General features: G+C 46.4%; 1 protein-coding gene and 1 pseudogene across 1 annotated transcript; both read left to right on the plus strand.

The window, feature by feature from the left end:
* Nucleotides 1-6,169: 6,169 nt before the first annotated feature.
* Nucleotides 6,170-8,756, plus strand: Cxcr3 (C-X-C motif chemokine receptor 3). The gene is made up of 2 exons (XM_021154027.2): nucleotides 6,170-6,265; nucleotides 7,268-8,756. The coding sequence occupies exons 1-2, from the start codon at nucleotides 6,254-6,256 to the stop codon at nucleotides 8,357-8,359; spliced, it is 1,104 nt and encodes a 367-aa protein (XP_021009686.1). The 5' UTR covers nucleotides 6,170-6,253; the 3' UTR covers nucleotides 8,360-8,756.
* Nucleotides 8,757-22,662: 13,906 nt separating this feature from the next.
* LOC110286309 (MARCKS-related protein pseudogene) lies at nucleotides 22,663-25,202 on the plus strand (annotated as a pseudogene).
* Nucleotides 25,203-25,757: the final 555 nt, after the last annotated feature.

Raw genomic sequence — 25,757 nt, forward strand, 5'->3', positions numbered from 1 at the left:
ATTTATTTATTTTTGTCTTTTCGAGACAGGGTTTCTCTGTGTAGCTCTGGTTGTCCTGGAACTCACTTTGTAGACCAGGCTGGCCTCGAACTCAGAAATCTGCCTGTCTCTGCTTCCTGAGTGCTGGGATTACAGGCGTGCGCCACCACTGCCTGACCTGATATTGATTTGCTATGGATCTTGCAGAGTAATCTCTTGGAGCTTGATTCCTGTCCTTAAAGTAAGAATAGAATAATTGAGCTTTTCTGAAAGTGTGTGTGTGTGTGTGTGTGTGTGTGTGTGTGTGTGTGTGTGTAAGTGCTTCAAACAGTAGCTGGCATATGATAAATATCACATAAATGTTACTAATGAATATTATTGTTACCATCCATCTGTCCGCTCACCTCTGGGCATTTTGGTTAAGCCAGCAATTGACCTGGAATTCTGTGACTGACAAACTCTTAGGAGCCACAGAGGAGTGTATGCTTTTGATTTGATATCTCTTTGAGGGATTTTTGATAGTTTTATTTTTGAGATTATAATATAATAGCATCATTTCCCTCTTCCCCTTTGTGTCTCAAAATCTTCCCTGATCACCCACCCTTCCTTTCTTTCAAATTCATGGCCTCCTTTTTTATTGTTGTCATATATATGCATGTATGTGTACATATATTCCTAAATAAATAAGTACCACCTTCTCTGCCTATATAATCTCACTTGTATGTATGTTTTCAGGGCTGACCAATTGGTATTGGATACCCAATTGGTTTAGTATTCTCTGATTTCTCCCATACTTAGTATTCCCTTAATTGCCAGTTCTTTGTCTAGATTTGAGGTCCTGGGCTTTCTGTCTGGACTCTGCCTTTACTGTGCTCTGGATCTAGTTGACCATCTGTCAGGTACACTAGGTGGAGAGGCCACCCACCCCTATACCTATAAATTTAGGTATGGAAATTCAAGATGGCACTCAGGCCCCAAGGCCAAAGGCCATTACAATTCCAAACCTCATACAAGTCCAAGACTTTGATTTTTCCAGTATGTGGTGACTCAAGGCAAATGAAGCTGTTTCCCTGGGTGTGTTCAGCAGTGGTAGGAAGCTGAGCTGCCACCACCACTGAGAAGCCTGGCAAATGGTCTGAGTGCCTTCTAATAGACAGACAGTATAGTTTTCTCTTCTGACTCAGAGGGGAAAAATAAGACACAAGGAGATGAAATAAACTACACGTGGTGGGGCCACTAGTAAATGGCAGCACCAATAACACAATTCAGCCTGACTCACAATCCAGGGACTTACTGTGTATCAATCACCCTGCCTTCAGGACGGGTCACCCTTCACATGGACGGCAGGGCTCTGACAGGCAGCGTCCTGCTGCCTGTGCCTTATGCAGATGGCTTCCTGCCTAGATGGAGGAATCGGAGCTCAGATGTAATAAGAGGCAGAGCTAGTGCCACAGCACCATGCACAGGGTCCCCAAAGCTAATGCCATGCTCTGCTGGGATTGTAGATAGTTAGTTTTGATTAACTGAGTTATTTTCCAGCAGTTTAGAGTGTTCAAGTGAGGCAGGATAGAAAGAAAGACAGGGAAGTTTGAGAAGACGTGAAAATGAGTCCCTAACCACTGGTGCGAAAAAGGGAATCTCACATGCAGGAGTACAAATTATGGTTTGGGGAAAACATATGCCTTGCGCCAGCTCGGTGGTTGTAAACAAGGGCACAGTGAAACCACCAAACTCAACCACTCCATCATGGGTGGAAAAAAGAAAAGTTTCTTTGGGAAAAATTCAAAATTGCCATGGCTACCTCTTGTGGGAGGGTGCAGAGAATAGCCAAAGGCTTTTGGGAGAATCCAAAGCTGCTATGGCTACCTCTCAGGGACAGTAAGAGGGACAGCAAAAGGGTAGAGAAAGCCTTGCCAGTCGTAAAGGGGGAGTAGCTACAGGGAGGGAGGTGTGCAAGCCAGAACCACCTGGAGGGTTAGGGAAGTGGGCGGGGGGGGGGGTGAGGATCAACGAGCTTTCATGTGTGTTGCACGTATGTGCTATAGGGAAGCAGATGCCCCATTTGCAGAGGTTGCCAGAGGTAGGGAATTAGTGGCTCCTCCTGACAACAGACACAGGTTTGGGAGGAATGCTGACTGTGAGCCTTTGTCTGTCTGCCAGCAAGCCTTCCGTTTAACTCTGAGTCCAGACAGACATTAGCAGTGCCATTTTAGAGCGTTTGGAACCTAACAGTGGCATGAAGTCAGCCTGGGCAGCATGGACTTTATGTCAAACCTAACACAATAGCAACAGCGAGCCACTTAGAACAGCACCTGAGGTTAAAAAAATAAATAACAATAAAAAGAAGGTGTTCTTACCACCCTGCTGGGGCTCACCCAGCTCCCAAGATAGAAGCAGCCTTGGCACAACTGCCAAAAAAAAAAAAAATGCCTGACCCACTCAGTCCCTCGGCCCTAGCACACTTTGAAAGGGTTGAATCCCCAGAGGGCAGAGGGAAGGACCACATGCCACCCAATATCCTGTGCCTCGGTCTCCCCGTCCCTGGGTCTTCTCGTAACTTGAGTGCTCCTTCCCTTGGGAAATCTGGGGCCAAGGGGAGAAAGCCTCAAGACTTAGGAGTGTGGAAGGCAGATGCCCAGAGATGAGACTCCTCATTTCGTGACTCTCAGTCTTGTCTAGGCGGACTTGTAAGGCACCCTGGGGCTGGCAACTGAGTTAGGGAGCTTTTGGAAACACGACTAGGGAGGCTATTGTGTGGCTGTGAAGCAGAAGCTGGGAGAGAGAAGGAAATGACCCCTGTACCTGATGAGGGGGCCCTCCTTCCTGTGAGGGTCTGGGCACAAAGGTGTCTATCTCCCAGCCTCCTGTCTCCCCAAACCACAGCTCAGAGGTGTGAAAGAATGAAAAACAACAGGGGGAGGGGAGGCAGAGAAGAGCCAGGTGCACATTTCACACCTTGACCACTGATGAGGCCCCAGGCAGCTTCACTCTGACTAACTTCCTCCTCAGCCCTCTCTGCTGCAGAGCAGGGAGGCCCAGAGACCAGAACACAGGCTCTGAGCTTTTGGCTAGGTAGTTGCCTCTGACCTTGTCTTGGGATGGAAAAGAACCAAATTAGAAGGCCAGGTGAGGGCTTGGCTCAGCTCTGTGACCCAGGAACCTTCCAAGGTATCTCAACTGCTAACAGTGGCTGAAGCCCAGCACTGCAATTTTGAGACTTGGGAGTTGGGTTGGCCCCAGAAGAGGAGGAGCAAGCCACTAACTGGGCACCCATCTTTGCCACAGACTTGCCACGCATATGGTGCACAGTCCATAAAGCAGTCCCATCAAATGCATGCTATCCTTTAGAGCCACTCTTCAGATAAGGAAACTGAAGCAAAGAGATGAGATGCTTGCCCAGGGTCAATAGCTGGAAAACCAAGGAATTTAGCTAGAACTGGCAGAGCCCGCTCTAGCAATTGAGGCCAGAGACCAACCACTTTCATGGAGGACTAGCCCACTGGCCCTGGCCACAGCCACACTTACAAGTCCCATAAGCCACTAATCTCTATCATGGGCTCTCTTGGCATGGAAAGTTCTAGGTAGTTCTGGTTCTGGGGTCTGTATTTACTTTCTTCCGGCCCTCGGCTGCACCTGTGCGAAGCCCTTGGCCCCCGTGCTAGAAGCTCAAGCCTAAGGTTATCTAGGTTAATCTTAGAGCAACCCTGCTGAGGGAACTGCCTGCTTATGGTTCTGATCTGTCCAAGATCTCAGAGGGCTCGTAGGGTGGAACTAGGCCTGGAGTCCAGACAAGGTCCGTGCTCTGCCACCCGCAAGACAGATATACAAGTCACTCGAGCGAACCAAGAGAGCCACCTGGTCTATCAGGGCCTAATGCTAACATCTGGCTGCCAGACCTCAGAAAGGAAGGCTTCTCTACACGTGACCTTCAGTCCAGCATCCCTCCCTGCAACCTGGGAAGGTAAAGATCAATGAGGACAAATGGGGAGACTAAGGGCCAGGAAGGAGACTAGGGGACCCTAGACCTTTACACTTCATATAGAGCAATAATGTTTCAGCAGCCACTGGGAAGAGGCACACTGAGGGGCTGGCTTCTGCCACCATGAGGCATTTCTAAAATGACCATCTGTTTTCACTACCATTTCTTTCATAAAGCAAAAGTTCCCTTTAAAGCCGAAAAATGGGATGAGGAACACAATGGCAGACTTCATCCTTGAACATGAACAAGTGTGGGCATAGCCTTTACAGTTCTTTTTCTCATTTGCATAAGTCACAGACAGGCATGGAGAAACTGTGGTCCTTGCGGGCACTAAAGCGATTTTGTCGTGTTTTCCAGGCTTCTGTCATCTCTGCCCCTATAGTCAGTCAAGTGCCAAGTCATCTACATCCTGACTGGCGGACCCTCAGGAATCCTCTTAGTCCCGTCCGTACACACAGCTCCTGACCTCGTCTAAGACCTCGGGTCCTTTTCACCTGAGCCCTGCAGGTGGTGGTTGTTTCAGAGAAGTGTCCCACCTGTCCATAGGAAGAGAAGAGCGCTAAGTTTTGGCAGGAGCATGCCATCTCAATAAAGTTGGACTGAATTAGTGGAGGAGCAGTTTGTTTGAAAACTGAGCATCAGCACGATGTGGTGGCTCATAACTGTAATCTCAGTTCTCTGGAGGCTATGGCAAGAGGAGCATGAATTCAAAGCTAGCCTGGGCTATATAGCAAGTTCTTGTTTCAAAGAGAAAATTGCATTTAGGATAAACATGATAGCCCACAACTTTAATCCCAGCAGCCAGGAGGCAGATCCCTGATCTTGAGGCCAGTCTGTGGAGTTCTAGTCCAGCCAGTGTCACATAGTAAGACCCTGAAAAAAAAAAGTTATCCAGTCCTGACTTCCACTACCCAGCACTGAAGCATGCATACTATAGCCTTGTGTGGCGCTTTCTACATGTGCACGGGTAGTACCAAAGTACATAGTCTGCTACTTGCCTCTTCTACCACATGGGCATAAGCTCCTCTGCATTCAGCCTCATGAAAAATATGTGGCTCTCCACTGTGTTTAGCTGGATGAATACATCAGTTTGTCTATTTAAAAGAGTGGACTGCCCCACCCTCCTGCCACATGCTGTTCGAAATGATGCACTCCAATCATCCCGGCTCTCGGCTCTCTTGAGGCTGAGCCAGGAAGGTCACTGAGAGTTCAAAGCCAGGTTGGGCTACAGAATGAGACTATCTCAGAAAGAACCCAAACCCAATTTTAAGAGTGCTGGCGTCCTTTTCAGACCACCCACTTTGAGATGGGTCTGTAAAAGCAGGCACCACCCTGGGACAGACCAGCACACAGTCTAGGTTGTTGAGCAGTGTGATTCAGAAGCAGTCTGTGCACCTGGTAACAGGGCTGCCCTCTACTTCCCCACTGTGTGGCTTCAGACCTTTCCTCAAAGAACCTTCCCCCAGCCAGCCACCCCAGACCCTTCCCTGGGTCCCAGGCTTTTTTGCTCTCTCACCAGATGGAACTCCAACATTCCTGATAGCCTGTTGCCCTATCAGCTGCACTGCTTGTCTGCGCCACACAAGCCCAGCTGCCGATCACTGAGGTATCAAGTATTTCCCAGCCTCTGAGGGTGCTCCTGAATAGTTCCATCTGATCTGGACATTAAATGGACATTCCAGATGAGTTTGGGCTCTTATAATCCCATCGTGATTATATATATATATATATATATATATATATATATATATATATATATCCATCAATGCCAGGTCTGATTCAACCATCCCCAAATGAGAAAAGAAAAGAGGTGGCAGGCATCTCTTGGAAATGTCCTCCCTACCCATGCGGTTATGATAGCAGTAGCCACACCACAGCCCACTCTAACGCAGTCCCAGTGAGACTCCAATCCCAGTACTTGCTAAGGAGAAGGTCCCTTCAGTTGGGCTTCCCTTTAGTCACTGCCATCAGATCACACTTCCTGCCTGCTCCTACACTTGCTTAGTTGTTTATGAATGATATTGAGTAGGACAAGAACTGCAGACTTTGTAACAGTCCCAAGTTCCTGGCTAGCCCCTTCTAAGTGTATTTGCCTGGCCACAGGAGTGGCAGAAAAGACAGAAAAGCCCTCTGCGGAGGGCTGGTATAGATTACCCTTTGGAAGAGGCTGTGCTGAGCCGTGAAATCTTCACTTCCTCTGTTCACTGCAAGTTCCCAACCACAAGTGCCAAAGGCAGAGAAGCAGGCAGCACGAGACCTGACCCCAGCAGCCACAGCCGGAGCACCAGCCAAGCCATGTACCTTGAGGTAAGTTCTGCTGCCCAGCTCAGCTACAATACAGCGGCCAAGTGGCCGAACTCGGATACCAGGGACAAGCATGGGCTGGCCCACAGCCAAGAGGCACCAGCGGGCTGAGTGAGCAGCATCGAATGCAGAGGTTCCGATAATAAGAGCATTGGTGGATTGGGAAACCCAACCTGGCCACTAACCACAGGCCTGTCTCCTGCCTCTGTGGCTTGGATGCTTCATCTGAAAATGTCAAGCTGTAGAAACTCAACTTCAGTGATCTCTAGTTCTCAGATAGTTTGGGATAAGGTGTAGAGCTGAAGTGGAAGTGGTATGTCCCCATTGTCTGAGCTACTTGGGAGGCAGAGGCAGAAAGCTCATCTGAGCCCAAGAGTTTGAAATCAGCCTGGGAAGACCAATTAGGGCTTGGGTGGGAAACTCGGTGGGTACCTAAGTGATTGCACAAGCCTCTGGGTAGGGGAAGAGGGGCGTGTACGGTGTGTGTAGGGGTGCACAGTGGTTTGTAGAAAATCCTTATGTGAGACAAGGAAGTCAGGGTCACCAGATAAGGGCTGAGGAGGGAAAAGGAGGGCCAGGGACTAGAAGATAGAGTAAGGAAGCACCTGGGGAGGCCAGTGGTTGATCCAGGCAGGGGTGGCCATAGCAGCAAGGCTGACAAATCACCAAGCGTAAAGAGGAAGGGAAAGCATGGAAGGCTCCAGACCCTGGAAGGAAGTTCCTCTTCCAGCAGAGAATCCCTGCCCTGGGTGATAATCCAGAAAGGGTCTGGGGGAGAGGGGCTTGGGGGGTTACCAGCCTTTGAAAAGGGGGGTCACCTTCCCAGTCTGAGTAGATGGAGTTAAGGAGATGTGGTTCCCCTCAGAGAAAGAGTCAGCTCAGGGTCTAGCTATTGCTAAGGGAAACACTCACCAGAATAAATGACAGGGCACAAAGGGGCAAAGCCAGTTGCTGGGCCTTTACAGAGAATGGCCTCCCTTCCCTCTCTCCCCCTTCCTCGGGCAGGTTAGTGAACGTCAAGTGCTAGATGCCTCGGACTTTGCCTTTCTTCTGGAAAACAGCACCTCTCCCTACGATTATGGGGAAAACGAGAGCGACTTCTCTGACTCCCCGCCCTGCCCACAGGATTTCAGCCTGAACTTTGACAGAACCTTCCTGCCAGCCCTCTACAGCCTCCTCTTCTTGCTGGGGCTGCTGGGCAATGGGGCGGTGGCTGCTGTGCTACTGAGTCAGCGCACTGCCCTGAGCAGCACGGACACCTTTCTGCTCCACCTGGCTGTGGCCGATGTTCTGCTGGTGTTAACTCTTCCATTGTGGGCAGTGGATGCTGCTGTCCAGTGGGTTTTCGGCCCTGGCCTCTGCAAAGTGGCAGGCGCCTTGTTCAACATCAACTTCTATGCAGGGGCCTTCCTGCTGGCTTGTATAAGCTTCGACCGCTATCTGAGCATAGTGCACGCCACCCAGATCTACCGCAGGGACCCCTGGGTACGTGTAGCCCTCACCTGCATAGTTGTATGGGGTCTCTGTCTGCTCTTTGCCCTCCCAGATTTCATCTACTTATCAGCCAGCTATGATCAGCGCCTCAATGCCACCCATTGCCAGTACAACTTCCCACAGGTGGGTCGCACTGCTCTGCGTGTACTGCAGCTAGTGGCTGGTTTCCTGCTGCCCCTTCTGGTCATGGCCTACTGCTATGCACATATCCTAGCTGTGCTGCTGGTCTCCAGAGGCCAGAGGCGTTTTCGAGCTATGAGGCTAGTGGTAGTGGTGGTGGCAGCCTTTGCTGTCTGCTGGACCCCCTATCACCTGGTGGTGCTAGTGGATATCCTCATGGATGTGGGAGTTTTGGCCCGCAACTGTGGTCGAGAAAGCCACGTGGATGTGGCCAAGTCAGTCACCTCGGGCATGGGGTACATGCACTGCTGCCTCAATCCGCTGCTCTATGCCTTTGTGGGAGTGAAGTTCAGAGAGCAAATGTGGATGTTGTTCACGCGCCTGGGCCGCTCTGACCAGAGAGGGCCCCAGCGGCAGCCATCATCTTCACGGAGAGAATCATCGTGGTCCGAAACAACCGAGGCCTCCTACCTGGGCTTGTAATTCTGGACTGGAACTGTAGCCTGCGCAGCCCAAGTCCTAACACACTCCAAGTGCTTGTCCTCCTTGTAGTTGGGCTAGCTCGAACTTACCCGTAACTTTGCTGCCAGGATGCACTGACAGCTCAACATATATCCAGGTCTCCTGAGAATCAATCTCAGCAACAAGGACAGCACCATTACTGTGCCTTAGCTGCCATGCCCTATCTTGCTGTTTTAGAACTAGCTGCCCGGAGCCCCACCGCCCTACTAAATTTGCAAGTAGAACTCAGCCATCCCTGTGTGAGAAGAGGAAAAGGCAAATAGCACAGAGGGCCAGGCGTTGTCAGCACTGAATGTGCCCATCTCAGCATCTCAATATTTGCCCAATTTTATGTCTAGAAACCTCACTTAAACTTTCAATAAACAAGGTAATGAAGACCAGGGCGTATTCACAGTCATTCTTTGAATCAGGTCTGGCTGGACTCTGGCGTGTATTTCCTGCCACATTCTGTCTGGCTTAGAGTCTGTCTCTGCCCTCCTGGGTTATACTGTGCCCTCTACTGCACCCCCTGTGGCCAAGTGGAACTGCTAGATACAGTCTCAGGTTTGGGTGGTGGCAGTAAACAGCTGGTTGTCTATGTATGCTCTGGGGCCACTAGACATTAATAAGCCATAATTTCCTGATCCCAGCAGCTCAGGCCAGCAGGGAAGGTGTGGTGAAAATGAACAAATACCAAGCAATCTATACTACAGAGCAAAAGGGTAGCACTCGCTGAGTCCTGGGTTCAGCAAGATGGCAAGATCTATCTGAAATGGCTTTCTGGAGACTTAAAGGGCAAGTGGTATCTCGAGGGCTAAGAGAAGGAAGAGTTCTTTATTTCTAAGCAGAAGAGAGAGCAGTAGCAGAGGCAGAGAGGCTGAAGACAGTAATGCTTTGGGGACACTATAAGTGGTCTGGGCTAGAGGTGTTGGTACATACCGGTATTTGGGAGGCAGAGGCAGGCTGATCTCTGTGAGTTCAAAGCCAGCCTGTTCTACAGATTGAGTTCCAGGCCCACCAGGGCTACACAGTGAGAAACTCTCTCTCTCTCTCTCTCTCTCTCTCTCTCTCTCTCTCTCTCTCTCTCTCTCTCTCTCTCTCTCTCTCAAAAAAAAAATGGTCTCAGCTGGCTAGAGTTAAGGGTTTGGGTAGGGGGAAGGGCTGATGATGAAGCTGTGGTCTAGGTAAAGGCAATGGGCTCCCAGGCCAGTCAGAGAAAATTGTATTGGTTATTTGGGTAGTATTCAGGGAAAATGGGCTTGAAAAAAAAAGGTGGGGCTGGGGAGCTGGTTCAGTTGCTGAGCAAACATGAAGACCCAAATCCAAGTTCAGATCCCCAGCACCTATGTAAAAGCTGGGTGTGGCCATGCCTGCCTATAGGGTTGAGTTGGGTTGGCTGGCTGCCAGCCTGAGGGTGGGGGTGAGTTCCAGGTTCCTGTCTCAAAGAAATAAGGTAGAAAGTAATAGAGAACACTCAATATACTCCTATGGCTTTCACATACATGCTAGTGCACACACACACACACACACACACCCCACACCAGCAACTGGGTGGGCCTGATGATTTCTTTGCTAGCAGTCATTAGCATGAAGCCACCAAGCAAGAAGTGGGCAACAAGGATCAGTTTCTATGCCTAAAGCTGAGTGGAAAAAATAACCAGTGCATTCCAGAAGGGTAGGTGACAGGGCTATCCCCTGCACTGTCACTTTCTCCCAATGAAGTCACCGACATGCCATGACTCACCCTGACAGGCTGGGTCTTTTCTGAGGCTGCAGATCTGCTGGAGCTTGGGAAAGAAGGAACAGAAGCAGTTAGCTGGGTAAGTTTGCCCTGCCCTATAGATACATACCTGCAACCTTATCTAGTCTCAGTATTCCAAAGACTAGACTACCCTTCTACAACATGAGAAGCAAGAAGAGAGGAAAATGTCAAAAGACAATATCCTGGTAATAAAAAGTATCAGTAATAAAGATAAAGATAAGCATTATTTGTAGCAGGCCAAAAACTGGGTCCATCAAGACACCTATACTCTGACTCCCAGAACTTGTGATCAGGTAAAGGGCACTAGCCAAGCACAGTGGTACATCCCTATAATCTGAGTGCTTGGGAGGATACGGCAGGAAGATCAACGATTTGAGGTTAGCCTAGGTGACACCATGGATTTTAGACTAGCCTGGGGTTAAATAAGGAAAGTCCTGTCTTAAGCAAGCAGAAGGGTGAGGTGGTACACAAACTTGAATTGCAGCTTTTGGGAGGCAGAAGCTAGAAGATCTCTGTAAGTCTGAAGCCAACCTCATCTACCTAGCAATTTCCAGACCAGCCATGGATACCCAGTGAAACCCTGTCTCAAAAACAAACACACAAAACAACAACAACAAAACAAGCCAACAAAGATGGCAAAGAGGAACTGAGGTTGCTAATCTGTGAAGTAACTGGTTTAAAAATAAGATTGTGGGGGCTGGAGAGATGGCTCAGTGGTTAAGAGCACTGACTACTCTTCCGAAGGTCCTGAGTTCAAATCCCAGCAACCACATGGTGGCTCACAACCATCTATAATGAGATCTGACGCCCTTTCTTGGTGTGTCTGACAACAGCTACAGTGTACTTATATATAATAATTAATAAATCTTTTAAGAAAATAAGATTGTGGCAGGTCATAGTGGTGCATGCCTATAGCCCCCAGTATTTGGAAGGCAGAGACAGAAGGCCCAGAAGTTTAAGGCCTGCTTTGCCTACCTAAAGAGTTCAAGGTCAGGACCAAGCCAGTGACTCAGCAGATAAGAGTACTTGTCACCAAGCCTGACAACCTGGGGTCCACAGAGTAGAAGAGGCCTGACTCCCAAAAGTTGCCCTCTGATCTCTGATCATATGTGCTATGACATAATTATACCCCCTCCCTCAAAATAAATGTAATAATTTTTTTAAAGTTAAGGTCAGCTTGGGATATATGAGACCTATCAAAATGGTAATAAATAATAAAAATTAAAATGATACGATTGGGCTGAAGGGAGGCTCAATCTGTAAAGTACTTAACCATGTAAGCACAGTGACCTGAATTTGGTCCTAACAAAAACAAAAACAAAACAAAACAAAAAACAAAAAAAACAAAAAAAACAAAAAATAAGCATGGTAGTGTGCACTTGTAACCCCAGTCCTGTGGAGGTGGTAACAGGAAGAGCACAGTAATGTGCTGGTTAGCCAACCTAGCCTAGTCGGAAAGACCTACAGCCACATGAGAAACTCTGTCTCAAAAAACAAAAAACAAACAAACAAACAAAAACAACCCAAGGTGGACAGCTCCTGGAAATTAAACCCAAGGTTAGCCACTGACTTCCACGTGCATATGCCAAATACACACACACACACACACACACACACACACACACACACACACACACACATACACACACACAGGTGTGCTGTGGTGGCGGCAGCAGAAGAGAGGGGGAGCAGGAGAAGGAGAAGGAAGCGTCTGCCACCACCACCAAGTGAACCTAGTGTCACAGGAATCTATAAAAGGAAAGGAAAGAGACAAACCATGTTTTGTCTTTGAAGAAGCCATGCAGGCAGGGGCTGTGCGAGGAACTAGGAGCTGGGAAAGACAGAGAACTTTGTTCTCCAGAGAGGAAGGTCAAGATTGAGATGGTTATCTCGACGACTCATCCTAGGCTCAGGACTGCCAGAACTCTAAGATAAGACATTCATGCAGATCTAAGCCATTAAATTGGTGATCATTTTCTCTGGTTTCCACAGAAATATACAAATACAATCTTGGATCCAATCCACAATCCTCAATACTCCCAGAGATAGGGAGTCTGCCAGAACTCTTGAATAGAACAGTAAACTAAGATGAAAATATTTATTTTCTAAGTAATTACATGACTTAGCTTTGCTCAAAGCCATGACAAGCTGGAATTCATGAAGCACGTTGGCTCTTCAAATGTGGCTAGTGTAATAGGCTGACAGAAGCCTAGCTGTGGGGTAGTGCCTTTACAACTTACTCTTTTATGACAATATTTTCTCAACACCCCCCTCCAAGAAAATATCATTGTCTTCTGTTTCATTTTGCATTTTAAACTACATAATCAAAGTTAAGACCCAAGGTGGTTCCAAATGCCTTCAAGTGTTGTCAGGAGATATATGGTTAGCAAAAGATCTCTTTGTTAAAAACAGTAACCATTAATAATAAATCAGAAAACACAGAAATAGGGATTTCTTAAACTTCTTGCCAGTAAAGGAGTCAGCTCATATAAATATACTCCAGGACAACCTTAAGGATTTTCCTTAAAGATTTACTAGCAAGATAATCCTTGCTCAGTCTTTTCTTCGCATCCCCATGGCTGATTCCTGTTGTCCCATTAAACACTGCTCTATAATTCTCCTGAACATATTTAGCAAATGGCCTCAAATGGGGCACAGTGTGGGTTCCATTCTTCCAAAATAATGACAGCAAGACCAGAGGCCCTTTGCATCTGGCACAGATGAAGCATTCACTCAGTGTTCAACTATCTGGTATAGTGGCCAACCCTGCTGAGGAAGGAGATTCAATACCTAAATAAATAAATAATGATACCTCAACATCAGCTCCAACTCCTTAACCTTGTGCCCAAAACTGTTTCCTGTGGGTTCTGAGGAGCCCCAGGCAGCAGTAGGGTCAGGCCTGCTAAACTTAGGCATTGAGGTGGTTAGGTAGGGGTAATAGAGAAAGAGGACACAGAAATAGTGAGATTCACTCAAGTCAGACAGTCCACAGTCTTAACTAAAGATCTACTTTGTCTTGTCACATGGGAGGCTGAGGCAAGAGGATTACAAGTTCAAAGCTTGTCTGAGCTACAAAGCTAGCTCAAGACTAACATGGAAAACTTGCTGAGACCCTCTTAAAACAAAACAAAAACCACAGGAAAATTGGCTGGTGATATTGCTCAAGCAGAGGCTCAGTGTAGTGTTTGCCTGGCACACATGAAACCCTCAGTTCAATTCCCAGCACCAGAAAAACAAACCAAAACAAACCAAGAGCTACTGGAGCCTGGAATGAAAAAGTAATTGGAAAAAGTATGAGAAAGGCCTTTCCTGTATTTGCACTGAATACATTTGTTGCGGGAAATAATTTTTTAAATGCCAGCAGGCTTCCTGCAGTTCTGCTGACAACTCAGCCCTAGTGCGGTCCCTCCAACTCTGTCTCTAGCGAGGCCCTGCAGTGACCAATTGCTGTCTGCTCAGCTCCGGTTCACTTGTCTCTGGGGCCACTAGTTGCTTCTCAGCCATAAACCCCTGCAGTTCTGCAGTCCCACCTTCCAGTCACCCAGTAAAACAAAACTCTAGAAGCTTATAATTAACAAGTCAGATTTATATATCAATAAATTCTCAATTCACAAGATGCCCACACAATAATTTTAGAGCCAATTGATAATGATACAAGCTGCCCACCTAGATCAGACAAGTTATCCCAATTATTCTATCCCTATATGATATTCATAACTACCTGTGGCTATTTAAAACCACGCGGGATCGGGATCTTCCTCCTGTCCATCTGCCTCCATCTTTGCTTCCCTTCTCCCTCCTCTGAGTCGCTCTCTGTCCCTGCAACGCTTCACTCCACCTCCCTTTTCCCTGTCCAATCACAGGCCTCCTGCTGCACTAATATTTTAATGTAATTGGACAGGGAAAATCTTGTCACATACATTCATAATAGATCTTGTAGCTAATTGCGTAGTTATGGCAATGGATGACCTTAGGCAGCTCTGGGTGTACTGAATTGCATTTTTTAGCATAATATTGCCACGAGTCACCATGAGAATCCTAGATGCCATCAAGCAGCCAGGATGCTGCATGGCATAGCTCATGGATGGTGTCCTGGATTCCATCTTGAAAGAATGAAAGGAAACTGTGAGCACTGAAGTAGATTTTCTTCTGATCTGCTGCCCAGAAACCCCTTGATTTTCACTTTCACCAAACACAAGGCCATCTCCCAGAAGCGTATACAGGCAGCCAGCCATAGGGTTGCCTTCCCAAGATTCTGAGAGAGAAACTTCCACCCATGACAAGCTGGTTTGGGTTTCAGCTGAACCTTAAGAAGTCAGGTTGGGAGCAGCTCTAACATGTTCATCTTCTTGTGGGGCATTGCTACAAATGCACCTGGACAAGAATTGGTTTCTTCCTTCTATAAACAAAAGTGGGCTCAAGGACTATCTGTGACCATGAGATTTGGTCAGCAGAAGCTTGGAGTAAGATTGAGATCTGAACTGGGCTCTATTATACATTTATTGACTTATTATGTGTGTATGTGCATACATGTGGAGGCCAGAAGACAACTTCGTGGGAGTCGGTTCTTTCCTTCTAATATTCAGGCCCCAGGGATCAAACTCAGATCAGCAGGCTTGGTAGCACGGAGCCATCTCATCCAGTCTGAACTGGACACTTAACAACTCACTGACTTTAGAATTAGAAAAGCCATCCAAGCTGATACTCGACCTGTGATCTCAGCCCTTGATGGACTAAAGCTAGAGATCAGTCAGAGTTACATAGTGAGCCCATCTCAAAACAACAAGAACACTATTTTGTCTGCTTTAGTATTTTTTGTCTTACTGATGTTTTAAAAGGTTTTTGTCTGTTTTGATATTTTAGTTTCCTTGTTTGTTTGTTTGTTTGTTTGTTTTTAAGAGACAGTGTGCGCACAAGCACACAGAAAGTTGGGTGGATAGGGCAGATCTGGGAAAGGGGAAAGAATACAATCAAAATATATTGTATGAAAAAAGATTTTTTAAATATTTTTATTAGGTATTTTCCTCATTTACATTTCCAATGCTATCCCAAAAGTCCCCCATACCCTCCCCCCCCACTCCCCTACCCACCCACTACCACTTTTTGGCCCTGGCGTTCCCCTGTACTGGGGCATATAAAGTTTGCAAGTCCAATGGGCCTCTCTTTCCAGTGATGGCTGACTAGGCCATCTTTTGATACATATGCAGCTAGAGTCAAGAGCTCCGGGGTACTGGTTAGTTCATAATATTGTTCCACCTATAGGGTGGGTTGCAGGTCCCTTTAGCTCCTTGGGTACTTTCTCTAGCTCCTCCATTGAAAAAAGATTTTTAGATTAAAATAAACAACAAAACCCCAGCAGCTTACTTATGTAATTCTAGCACTGGAAGGCTGAGGAAGGAGGACTACACAAATTCTAGGTCAGCCTGAGCTATATAGTATGAGACCAGCCTTGGCTACACAATGAGACCCTGGATCAACCTGTACTCTCAACTCTCCCCACCAACTAAGGTCATTATAAGCTGGGTTGCTGGTAGACCCTTGTATGGAGTTCCAGCTACTCAGGAAGCTGAGATGAGAGCTCTGCTTGAGCCAGGGGTTCAAGACCAGCCTGGGCAATATAGCAAGCCACCATGTCAGAAGTAAAACAAAAATCCTTTGATTTCTGAGAATTAATGAAGGTTGTAGCTGCTATTTAGTGGCATACCTCTTACAGAACATGTGTGAAGCTCTGGTTCCCAATATGGTAGGGGTAGATGGAAGAAACCTGTTAAATTACACTTACCTGGCAGACTATGTCATTGCTTTGAGCTGTCATTTCTAGGTGGACAGGCCTTCTGTGTGTTGCTTAGAGGATATCATTATTGGATGCTTCACCAATCCCTAGGAACTCAACATAGGAGATGATTTTCCAGGCCCACCTGCTCATTTCCCTTGCCAAAACCAGCATCTCCATTCTTTCAGTATCCAAGGGTCAAGATGCCCTCTCTAGTTAGTAGTCAACCCCTCCTCCAGCTTTGCATTTAGCCAGACTTCAGCTCTCAGGTTTCTTATCAGAAGGACAGGGTGCTAAGGTTAAGTCGCCATCTTCCCGGAATGACCAGCAGAGTCACAGAGAAATGCCAGTTTTGGCATAGCACTCCCTCTTTGGTTGTTGTATCTCATTGGTAGTGCAGCAGTCTGCAACATCTTTTTATTCCAAGTGAGAAAAGCAAGCACAAGTATCAAAAAGTAGTTCTAAAGGTTTACTTATTTTTCTATTTAAATGTATGGCTGTACGCCTGAGTTTATGTGTACCATATGTGTAACAGAAGAGGCCAGAAGATAGTGTTGGGTTCCCTGGAGCTTGGAATTATAAAGCAGTTGTGAGCTGCCATATGCATGCTGGGAACCACACCTGGGCCCTCTGCAAAAGCAAAAAAAAAAAGTTATGAGCTCATAACTGCTGAGGCATCTCCCTAGAAAACAACTCTTAGCAGATCGGGAAATAAGAATGATCATTTTTCTCCATCTAATGAAAAGTAAGAGGACATGCCAACATGGATGAAAGAAATTTCAAAAGACTCTACCTGTAGATGAAAAGCTACAGGCAATAGCTGCCCTGGCAAAACAGGTTTTTTTTTTCCCCTCCAGGGATGAGCCCCTGATAGGTTATACAATTCCCAGTGATCTGCCCTAAACACATGGACATAGGAGCAACACTAAATGGACTCAGTAGATTTTACACACATACACATAAACACAAAAAAAAATTAAAGAGGTTATGAGTTTGAGAGGAAGGGGTTGAAGCAGGAGTGGTGGAAGTGATATAAATATAGTACTCACATATGAAATTCTCAAAACATAAGAGAACACTTTTTTAAAAAAAAAAAAAGGTAAGAGGAACTATCTTCCCTAGGCTTTTTACTCTGAGTACATGAATATACTGAAGAGAAATATATGTGAATAAAATGTAAATCTAAACATTCTGGGAAGAACGGGGGCTAAGTTGAAGTCCTGGGAAGGACTTAATTACGTTAACTAATCAGGACCCGAGGGAGGAAATTGTTGAGGCCATACAAATGAAGGATTTGGTGCTTAGATGCATGGATCCAAGTCTGGGGCCGGCAGGAGAGAAGTGCAAGCCTGCTGAGGTTGGCAAACATCTGCACAACTCGGAGTGCTTTGGGGTTCCACTCACCTGATACAGCATCAGTGTCATGAGGAAGGGTACCAAAGACTGAAGAACCTTCAGGATATAAGAACTGCCCTCTGCAAAATCTCATCAGAAAACTACAAAATTGGATTTCAAAAAGCAACAGCAAATGACCTATGCCTGATAGTACAGCTCAGGGACAGAGTGCTTTCCTCGAATGCAGGAAGCATGGCAAGACAAACAAACAAACAAGAAAACCAAAGTGAACAATCAAGGGGACTGGCCAGCAGGCCTCTGCCTCTGGATTTCTAATCCAGTACATACCACCAAGCTACTAGCAGGTGGACTTTATTCAGCAGTAGCTCCCTGTCACATTTTCCTGTGCACTTGTGCCTACTGATTTAAACTTAACTTCCCCTAACCTAATTCCCAAGGCCATCTATAGTCCGAAAAACAAGGGCTTGCTCTGTTTAGGACCTGTTCTAAGCATTTTATGAACAAGAAATCCTGCAGCCCTAACAGTAATTCTACGGTAGTAAATAAAACTGGCTTTGTATCCATGAGTTCTGCATTATGGAGTCAACAAACTGCAGATCAAAAATTACCGAATTTATTATATAAATGTATGAAACTTTCAAATAGTAAATAAAATAAAAAGAACACAAAACTGCATCTGCTCTGAATATATACAGATTTTCCCTTGCCACTCTTTCCTGCATGGTGTTTCCACTCTGTCAGGCATTGGAAGTAGCATACAGGTGAGCTGAAGTGTAGAGGAGGATGGGTAGAGGACATTTTATATAAGGTATTTGAGCATTTTAGGTTTTGTCATTTGTTGAGGGGTACCAGAACCAGTTCCATGCAGGCACAGAAGGATGACTGGACTTTTATTGGCCCCATTTTACAGAAAACACGGGTAAAATGAGGTTAACTAAATTGTCCAGCTCCTTCCTATCATCTTCTTTTCCTCAATACATGTCCTCTCCCTACTGTTGTTCTCAGTACTAACCATTCCTTAAGAAACAGGAGCCTCATGTCTTCCAGAAAATCCTATCTTCCTTCTCTGATTTTTCAGCCATTCTCACTCTGCTAATCCCCTACTATAATAACCATCCGTTCCATATAGCACAAGACAAAAACTTCCCCTTCATGCAAGTATATCTCTCATGTCTGTAAAGTCTAAAATGCACCCCCCCCAGATATGGCAGTGTTGATGACAATGTGCTAAACAGAAGGGCTCTAACTGGGTAAACAGAATTGTTACTGGGCAAAGGCATCTAGTTCCTGATTGATCCAAACAACCTGTATCAGCATAAAGATCTCCACCTTGCTGACTATCACATAAAATCTGCCTTCTTTTCTACAAATTTGCTTCTCTCAGCCTCTCTGAAAGATAGCCTGGCAGTTTGATCCCCAATAAACCACTACTGATGGAGTGGTCCAATTCTGCTTAAATTAACACATGTCCTGGTACGCATGGTTAGTGCAGCAGCAGAGAGTGCTGGCATACAAGGGGTATTCAATAAATGCTTATTTATTTATTCTCCCTTTCAATCAAAGTAGTGTGTAGACTTTTCTGAGCCAGTTCTTCCTTATTGTGTTTGAAATTCCTCCCAGGGTATTGTTTTAACTTTTCAATGTTATTCAAGAGTCATCCAGGTATTTTGCACATAAGCTTCCTACAAAGGTAACTTTGAGTGAATTTTTGCATGGCTAAAGTAATAGGAGAATGTATACACGCATACATGTATACATGCTCATTAGATAAGAACATTTATTTCCCCAAGCTTTCATTCATGTTTCTTTTTACTCTTGGAACAGTCTCAAACGTATGAGGCCAGGTTTCAGCCTCAAGACTGATCACCACACTTGTCTCGAGCGCTCCTTTGATGGTTCTCATTATAGTTAATTCAATGCAAATTTCCAACAAATCTATGAGTCTCTATTTAGCATAACAAGCTCCACAATCAAAATTTCATCACAACTGGCCAAAACCCTCAGAAGGAATTTGAAGTATATTTTCCCCTTACCTTGTGTTCAGCTGGGAATTGGGTTGCTACTTCCACACTATGGGCTCTTCCAGCCAGTATCTCCTTTGCAACACAAAGTCCCCATCCTCCCCTCTCTACAACAGCACTGTAATTGTGCTCTTTTCAACCAGGCTCTTTGTTGTCTACTCCAACTACTCACTCACCTCCAGATTAATTTTCTTTCCTTCTGGCTTTTCCTTGCCCAGTTGGCCTGGTAATTCAAGGTCTGAGTCAATGTGGTTACTCTGCCCAAAGTGGGGAACTCAAACATTCCCTGGAGTGAACTGTGATTTCCCACTGTTGTACTTCAGCCTGAATTCTTTCCCAGGACACACAGTGACCCCAGCTTTACCTTTACTGAGAAACACCAATGGTATTTTAGCATTTGTAAAGAGCCTCTCTTTGCATCACATTTAATTCTCACAGCCACCCATCCAAGAAGTTAGTACTGTTTGTTCCCATCTCTATCTTGCAGATGAAGACACTGGGGCTTAGAGGTGTCTGACCCAAAGGTCAGAGACAACAGATCTTCTGACCCAAATCTCTCATGTTTTCCATTAAACCATTATCACTGTCCCATATTTCACAGTGTACCTCAAACAGTGCTGAACACAAAAAGGGCCAATGCTCATTCACATTTAAATTTAATGGAGGAGGTTCTTAGGAGATAGGCCATCACCATGAGCATGAGGCTGGCCCCAAACTCAATGGCATTCTGCCTTATCCTACCTATTTTGAGATCTACCAGATGTGGCATCAACCTTGAGGTTTGTTTTGTTTTGTTTTGTTTTTAATTTTAAACCATGGCTAGAGCAATTCATAGTCAGAGAGACAAGCCCACAGAGCTAGAAAAAGAAATGGGAACATGGTGAGTTTCTGACTTCACAGGCTCCTGAGATGGAGAATTTTCCAGAAGAGTTAATAACTACTGAATTGTAAAATAAAACCCTGTGTAAGGAACTTGAAGTGGGGAGAAAGCAAAGTAATAAACAAAACAAAGAAAGCTAACAGAAGGATCTTAAATTCTAAACCTAATATGGGACATGAAGGTGAACTGGGTGGCTTGACAAGGTTTAGTCCTTCCTAAGGTTGGTTGAAGAGGACAACCTTCCCCAGTAGAGGATGACTCTCCCCAGAGCCAAGGGCCATGCAGGAAGAATGGTGTCAGACAGTGGACTTTTGTTTTTGTTTTTGTTTTTGTTTTTTTGTTTTTCCAGTCAGGGTTTCTCTGTATAGCCCTGACTGTACTGAAACTCACTCTGTAGACCAGGCTGGCCTAGAACTCAGAAATCCACCTGCCTCTGCCTCCCAAGTGTTGGGATTAAAGGCATGTGCCACCACTGCCCAGCTGGGCAGTGGACTATGAGAGGAAGCCTGGTAAGGTCGAGCTAAGGATTGAAGCCCTGGGGACACAGAAGGGACAGTAGGAGCTTCACCTGCTCCCAGCACTAGACCCCTCTAACATAGCCACAGCCCCCATAAGAGAATTGTGGCCATCAGTCACATAGGGGCATTGTCCCCAAGCCCTTCCACTTGTACATGAGGCATCCCTAACATCTAAGACCAAGCCAATAGGAAGCACCTGCTTTCAGACCCCAACCCATTCCAAAACTGTATATAAGATCCTATCCAGAAGGAATAAATGAGCGTGTGGGATTTATTCCATCATCTGAGAGCATCTGTCATAAGAGCTGTAACACTGCCTAGGAGGAGAATGCGCTCCCGAAGCTCTCACCACCAGAAGCTCCCCTGCACTCCCTTTGCTGGCTAGCCAGCCCCCCACCCCACCCCACCCCACCCCACTGGCTCGGCTCAGCACATCCAGTGCAGTGTCTTGGAGCAACAGAGGCTGCTGGGGCAGCAGCACTAGAACAGTGGTGGTGGCAGCAGCAGCAGTAGCGAAGTGACAAAGGCAATTCCCCCTCCCTGCTCATTCATGCCCTTTCCCCTTCGTTTGAACCCTCCCCACCTGGCCTGGCCAGAGATCTCTGGATAGCCTCCGGTACCCAGACCAGCAGAACGCTAAGTGGCTTTAGAAGTCATGGAATGCAGCCCACGAGTTACCACAGCCACATGGGTGGACCTCGGTACAGCACAGCCCTTAGGACTATATGCTGTTATGGAGTTCTGCTCTGCTTGCTGCCCTCATATCCCTCTTAATCTAAGAATTATATGAAACTTTAAGGGGGCTTCAAGTTCCTCACTGGACAGTATCTCTGGCATTCACAGTACTAATGTTTGATCTCTTTTGGGCATTGCTGCTGGAGCAGATTAATAATTCTATCACCACCCTAGAAAATAATTTAGAGCGGTAAATTGTCAACAATGACCACCACCCTTAGAAAAGATTTGGAAAAATAAAGTTATTAGTGAAGCTAGGTTGGGATGTTTTAACTACTGGCCTTGATATAGAAACTTGTAGTGAACAATCTGAAGTTCAGAAAGGCACGCTCTTTTTTAAGATTTATTTATTATATGTAAGTACAGTGTAGCTGACTTCAGACACACCAGAAAAGGGCATCAGATCTCATTACGGATGGTTGTGAGCCACTATGTGGTTGCTGGGATTTGAACTCAGGACCTAAGAGCAGTCGGTGCTCTTAACCACTGAGCCATCTCTCCAGCCCAGAAAGGCACACTCTTATTAGTTACACCAGGGACCTTTTATGGTCAGGGAACAATGGCCAATGGCAGCACTGGCTGACATGAGTCTCACTGAGGCTGGACTGGTGAGGATTGATTTCTTATACACTTTTTTTTTTTTTTTTTTGGTTTTTTGAGACAGGGTTTCTCTCTGTGCAGCCCTGGCTGTCCTGGAACTCACTCTGTAGACCAGGCTGGCCTCGAACTCAGAAATCCGCCTGCCTCTGCCTCCCAAGTGCTGGGATTAAAGGTGTGCGCCCCCACGCCCGGCTCTTATACACATTTTTGCCTTCAGCTTCCTGATATACTTTATTAAAAATTGCTGATGAATCGATATGCATTGTAGATATCTTTATATAAAAGTTTAGATTTGTGATTCTTTTAAGATTCTTGCAAGATTACTTCTAAAGATAAATAATAAAATAAGCACTCCTTTCATTGTAACCGCAAATTGCTTCCAGCCAGTAAGAGAAACTGGCTGAGCAAACTCCCTTGCTTGCTTACACTTTGTTAGTCTATAATAAGTTGTTTGGTTATGAAGGGATATAGGTTTTTTAAGAATAATTTGTTTCCTTTACCTGTACTACATAATGTTATTTCTTGTAAAGGTCTTGGAAAACGCACTGTTTTTTCATAATCATTCACCAGAAGAAAACTAAAACGTAATCATATTGTAATTGTATCCTGCTTGAAAGACTTTGCCTGGGATATAAAAGCGATGGAAGAAGGAATGAAAATGGTATGATGCGGCTGGAATATTGTCTCTCCCACCCATCGACTATGTGTGTAAAGTTTGTGTGAATGGGGTTGGAACATTGTTCTTCCCATCCACCAGTTGTGTGCATTTATGTATGTATGTGTGGGATACTTGGAGCCTGTTTATTGGGGCTTTGCTCTAGCCATTCTATGTGTGACTGTGTATATGTCTATCTTTAAGTCTGTATACATGTATGTATGTATGTGTGTATGTATGTATGTATGCATACACGCATATTTGTGTGTATGAAGTTGGTGGACTCTGCCTTTTGTTTCATTCATTCGAGGTGTGTGTGTGTGTGTGTGTGTGTGCACGCGCTCCCCCCCCCCGCCCCTCTTTCCTTCTCTTTCTCACCAGCCCCAAGGAGTTAGGAGTTAAAATAATTCATAGTTTTCCTGCTGGCCACACAGAGTGCCAGCCCCAGTAAATTAAGCTTTGTTTCCTCAGAAAAAAAAAAAAAAAAAAAAAAAAAAAACTCTGCTGAGCTTCTCTAATCACTGGCTGCCTTTGGCAGCAGCCCTTGTAGGTATCTGAATCCACCCCAGTCAGCCGCTCTAAGCACTGACCCCCCGACAGCTGCCTGCCTCAGTTTACCCACCACATGGATACCAAAGCCAGAGGCACTGGCATCGTAGTAAAGGAGGACCTATTTCAGCAAGGGTATGTGAGTAGCTCAAGTATTTATTCTCTTAGAACCCCTAAACACATTCTCGAGAGTCAAAGCCCAATTCAAGTGACAGCAAACACTTCTGCTTTTAGTTCCCTAGTATTGAAAGCAGTACATATCAGCAAAGGCAGCAGATGAAAACCTATACTATCTGCCAACTTCAGCAGAGAATGGGACCTCAGTGTATAATCAGAAAAGGCTAGCCTCAGGGTGTAGCAAACATTCCCTCAAAGCCTATGGACCCCACATTAAAAGGACCAACAAGACCCTCAGATTGGACATATTCAACACTATGGCCAGCAAGCAGATTATACGGGAACTATATGAAGCACCATAGGAGGTTCCCAGAGCAATTTAGTACAAGACAGGTAAAAGTTCAAACTATCTGGTCACCTTTGGATAAAGGGTAGTATCAGGACACTAAGAGGCAACTTCTCCTTCCTTTGTCAGTCTCTAGCAAAGTAACCTGGGTATTATCAAGGCAAGCATCCCTATAGGGAAACCAGCTTGAATATGTATACAGAATCCAGAGAAGAGTTCTTGCTCACAGGGGTCGGAGAGCACATGATGAGCTGCTGCTTTCTTCTCAGTGGGCAAAAAGCACAGGGACACCGAGCCGTTCTCTCAGCTCTAAGCTCAACTCCCCTACCCCACAACTGACACACCACTTTTTCCCTTTCCCTCCCTGAAAATATTTTTTTCTCTAAAAATACAACCTTGAAAATATTACCAGGCCAAAATAGTTGAGTGGTTGAATATTTGTGCGGGTCTATGTGAGGTCCCGGTCCCATCCCTAGCTCCTCAAAACAAAAACAAAAAGCACATTAAAAAAAAAGTCAAAATGCTCTCACACACATAAATATGCTTCTTCAAATATCTTCTTTCTCTTGGAAGATACTCCAGATGTAGCTGGGCGTGGTGGCACACGCCTTTAGTCCCAGCACTCGGGAGGCAGAAGCAGGCGGATTTCTGAGTTCGAGGCCAGCCTGGTCTACAAAATGAGTTCCAGGACAGCCAGGGCTATACAGAGAAACCCTGTCTCAAAAAACCAAAACCAAAAAAAAAAAAAAACAAAAACAAACAAACTCTCAAACTCTAGATGTGATTCTGGCACAGAGCGCAGCAGCAGTGGGTCGGCTGCGGAGCGGGGGCTGGGGGTGGGGGTGGGTTGCAGCGCGCTTTGCTACCCCCCCCCGCGCGCCTCTCCCCCTCGGACACAGCCCCACCCCTCTGCTCGCTAGGCGTCCCAGCCGAACTATCCCCTGCGGCGCCAGCGCGGGTCGGCTCCAGGCGCCCCCAGCAGACCCCCATCATGGGCAGCCTTCCCCCGCGAAGGCCAACGGACAGGAGAATGGCCACGTGAAAAAAAGCACTGGAAACTTAAACCCCAAGAGTGAAAGGGAGTCACCACCCTTGATGAGGCAGCTGGGGCTACTGGTGATGCCATCGAGCCAGCGCCCCCTAGCCAGGAAACTGAGGCCAAGCGGGAGGTCGCCCCCAAGGAGAACCCCAAGAAAAAGAAGAAATTCTCTTTCAAGAAGTCTTTCAAATTGAGTGGCCTGTCCTTCAAGAGAAATAGGAAGGAGGGTGGGGGTGATTCTTCAGCCTCCTCGCCGCCTCCTCACCAACAGAGGAAGAGCAGGAGCAGGGGAATCTCAGCGCCTGCAGCGATGAGGGCACTGCCCAAGAAGGGAAGGCCGCTGCCGCCCCTGAGAGCCAAGAGCCCCAGGCCAAGGAGGCAGAGGCTAGTGCAGCCTCCAAAGAAGGAGACACAGAAGAGGAGGCAGGGCCCCAGGCTGCAGAGCCATCCACTCTGCACTCCTGCCAGTGCTGAACAGAATGAGTAAGGATGGGGACAGGTGGGTGATCTCTAAGCTGCAAAAACTGCTGTCCTTGTGAGGTCACTGCCTGGACCTTGGGCCCTGGCTGACTTCCTGTGCCCAGAAAGGAAGGGGCTTGTTGCCCCCTCCCAGCCACGCTCCCTTTTCACCCTCCTGTGGATTCTCCCATCAGCCATTTGGTCTTACTCTTAAGGCCAGTTAAAGATGGTCCCTTACGGTTTCCCACGTTAGGTTAGTGATGTGAAATGCCCTGTCCCTACCTCCTTCCCGAGCCCCATCCCTGCAGAAGGCAGTTGTTGGGTTTCCAATTCTTTTCCAGGTTCGTTTTGTTTATCCTGCTTCTCAACCCCCTGAGCCAGAAGTGGGGGCTTATACTCCCAAACCCTGAGTGTCCAGCCTTCCCCTGTTGAATTCTTAGTCTCTTACGCTGTGCCTAGTGGCACCTGGGATGAGGAGGACATTGCCCCGTCTGGGTTTTATAAATGTCTTACTCAAGTCTCTGACTTGATAAGCAAGTGTTAGGGCTTCAGGAGGGAGAGAGGTCTGTA

The sequence above is a fragment of the Mus caroli genome, unplaced genomic scaffold (assembly GCF_978045245.1).
Source record: "Mus caroli unplaced genomic scaffold, Mus_caroli_1 scaffold_5, whole genome shotgun sequence".
Lineage (NCBI taxonomy): Eukaryota > Metazoa > Chordata > Mammalia > Rodentia > Muridae > Mus > Mus caroli.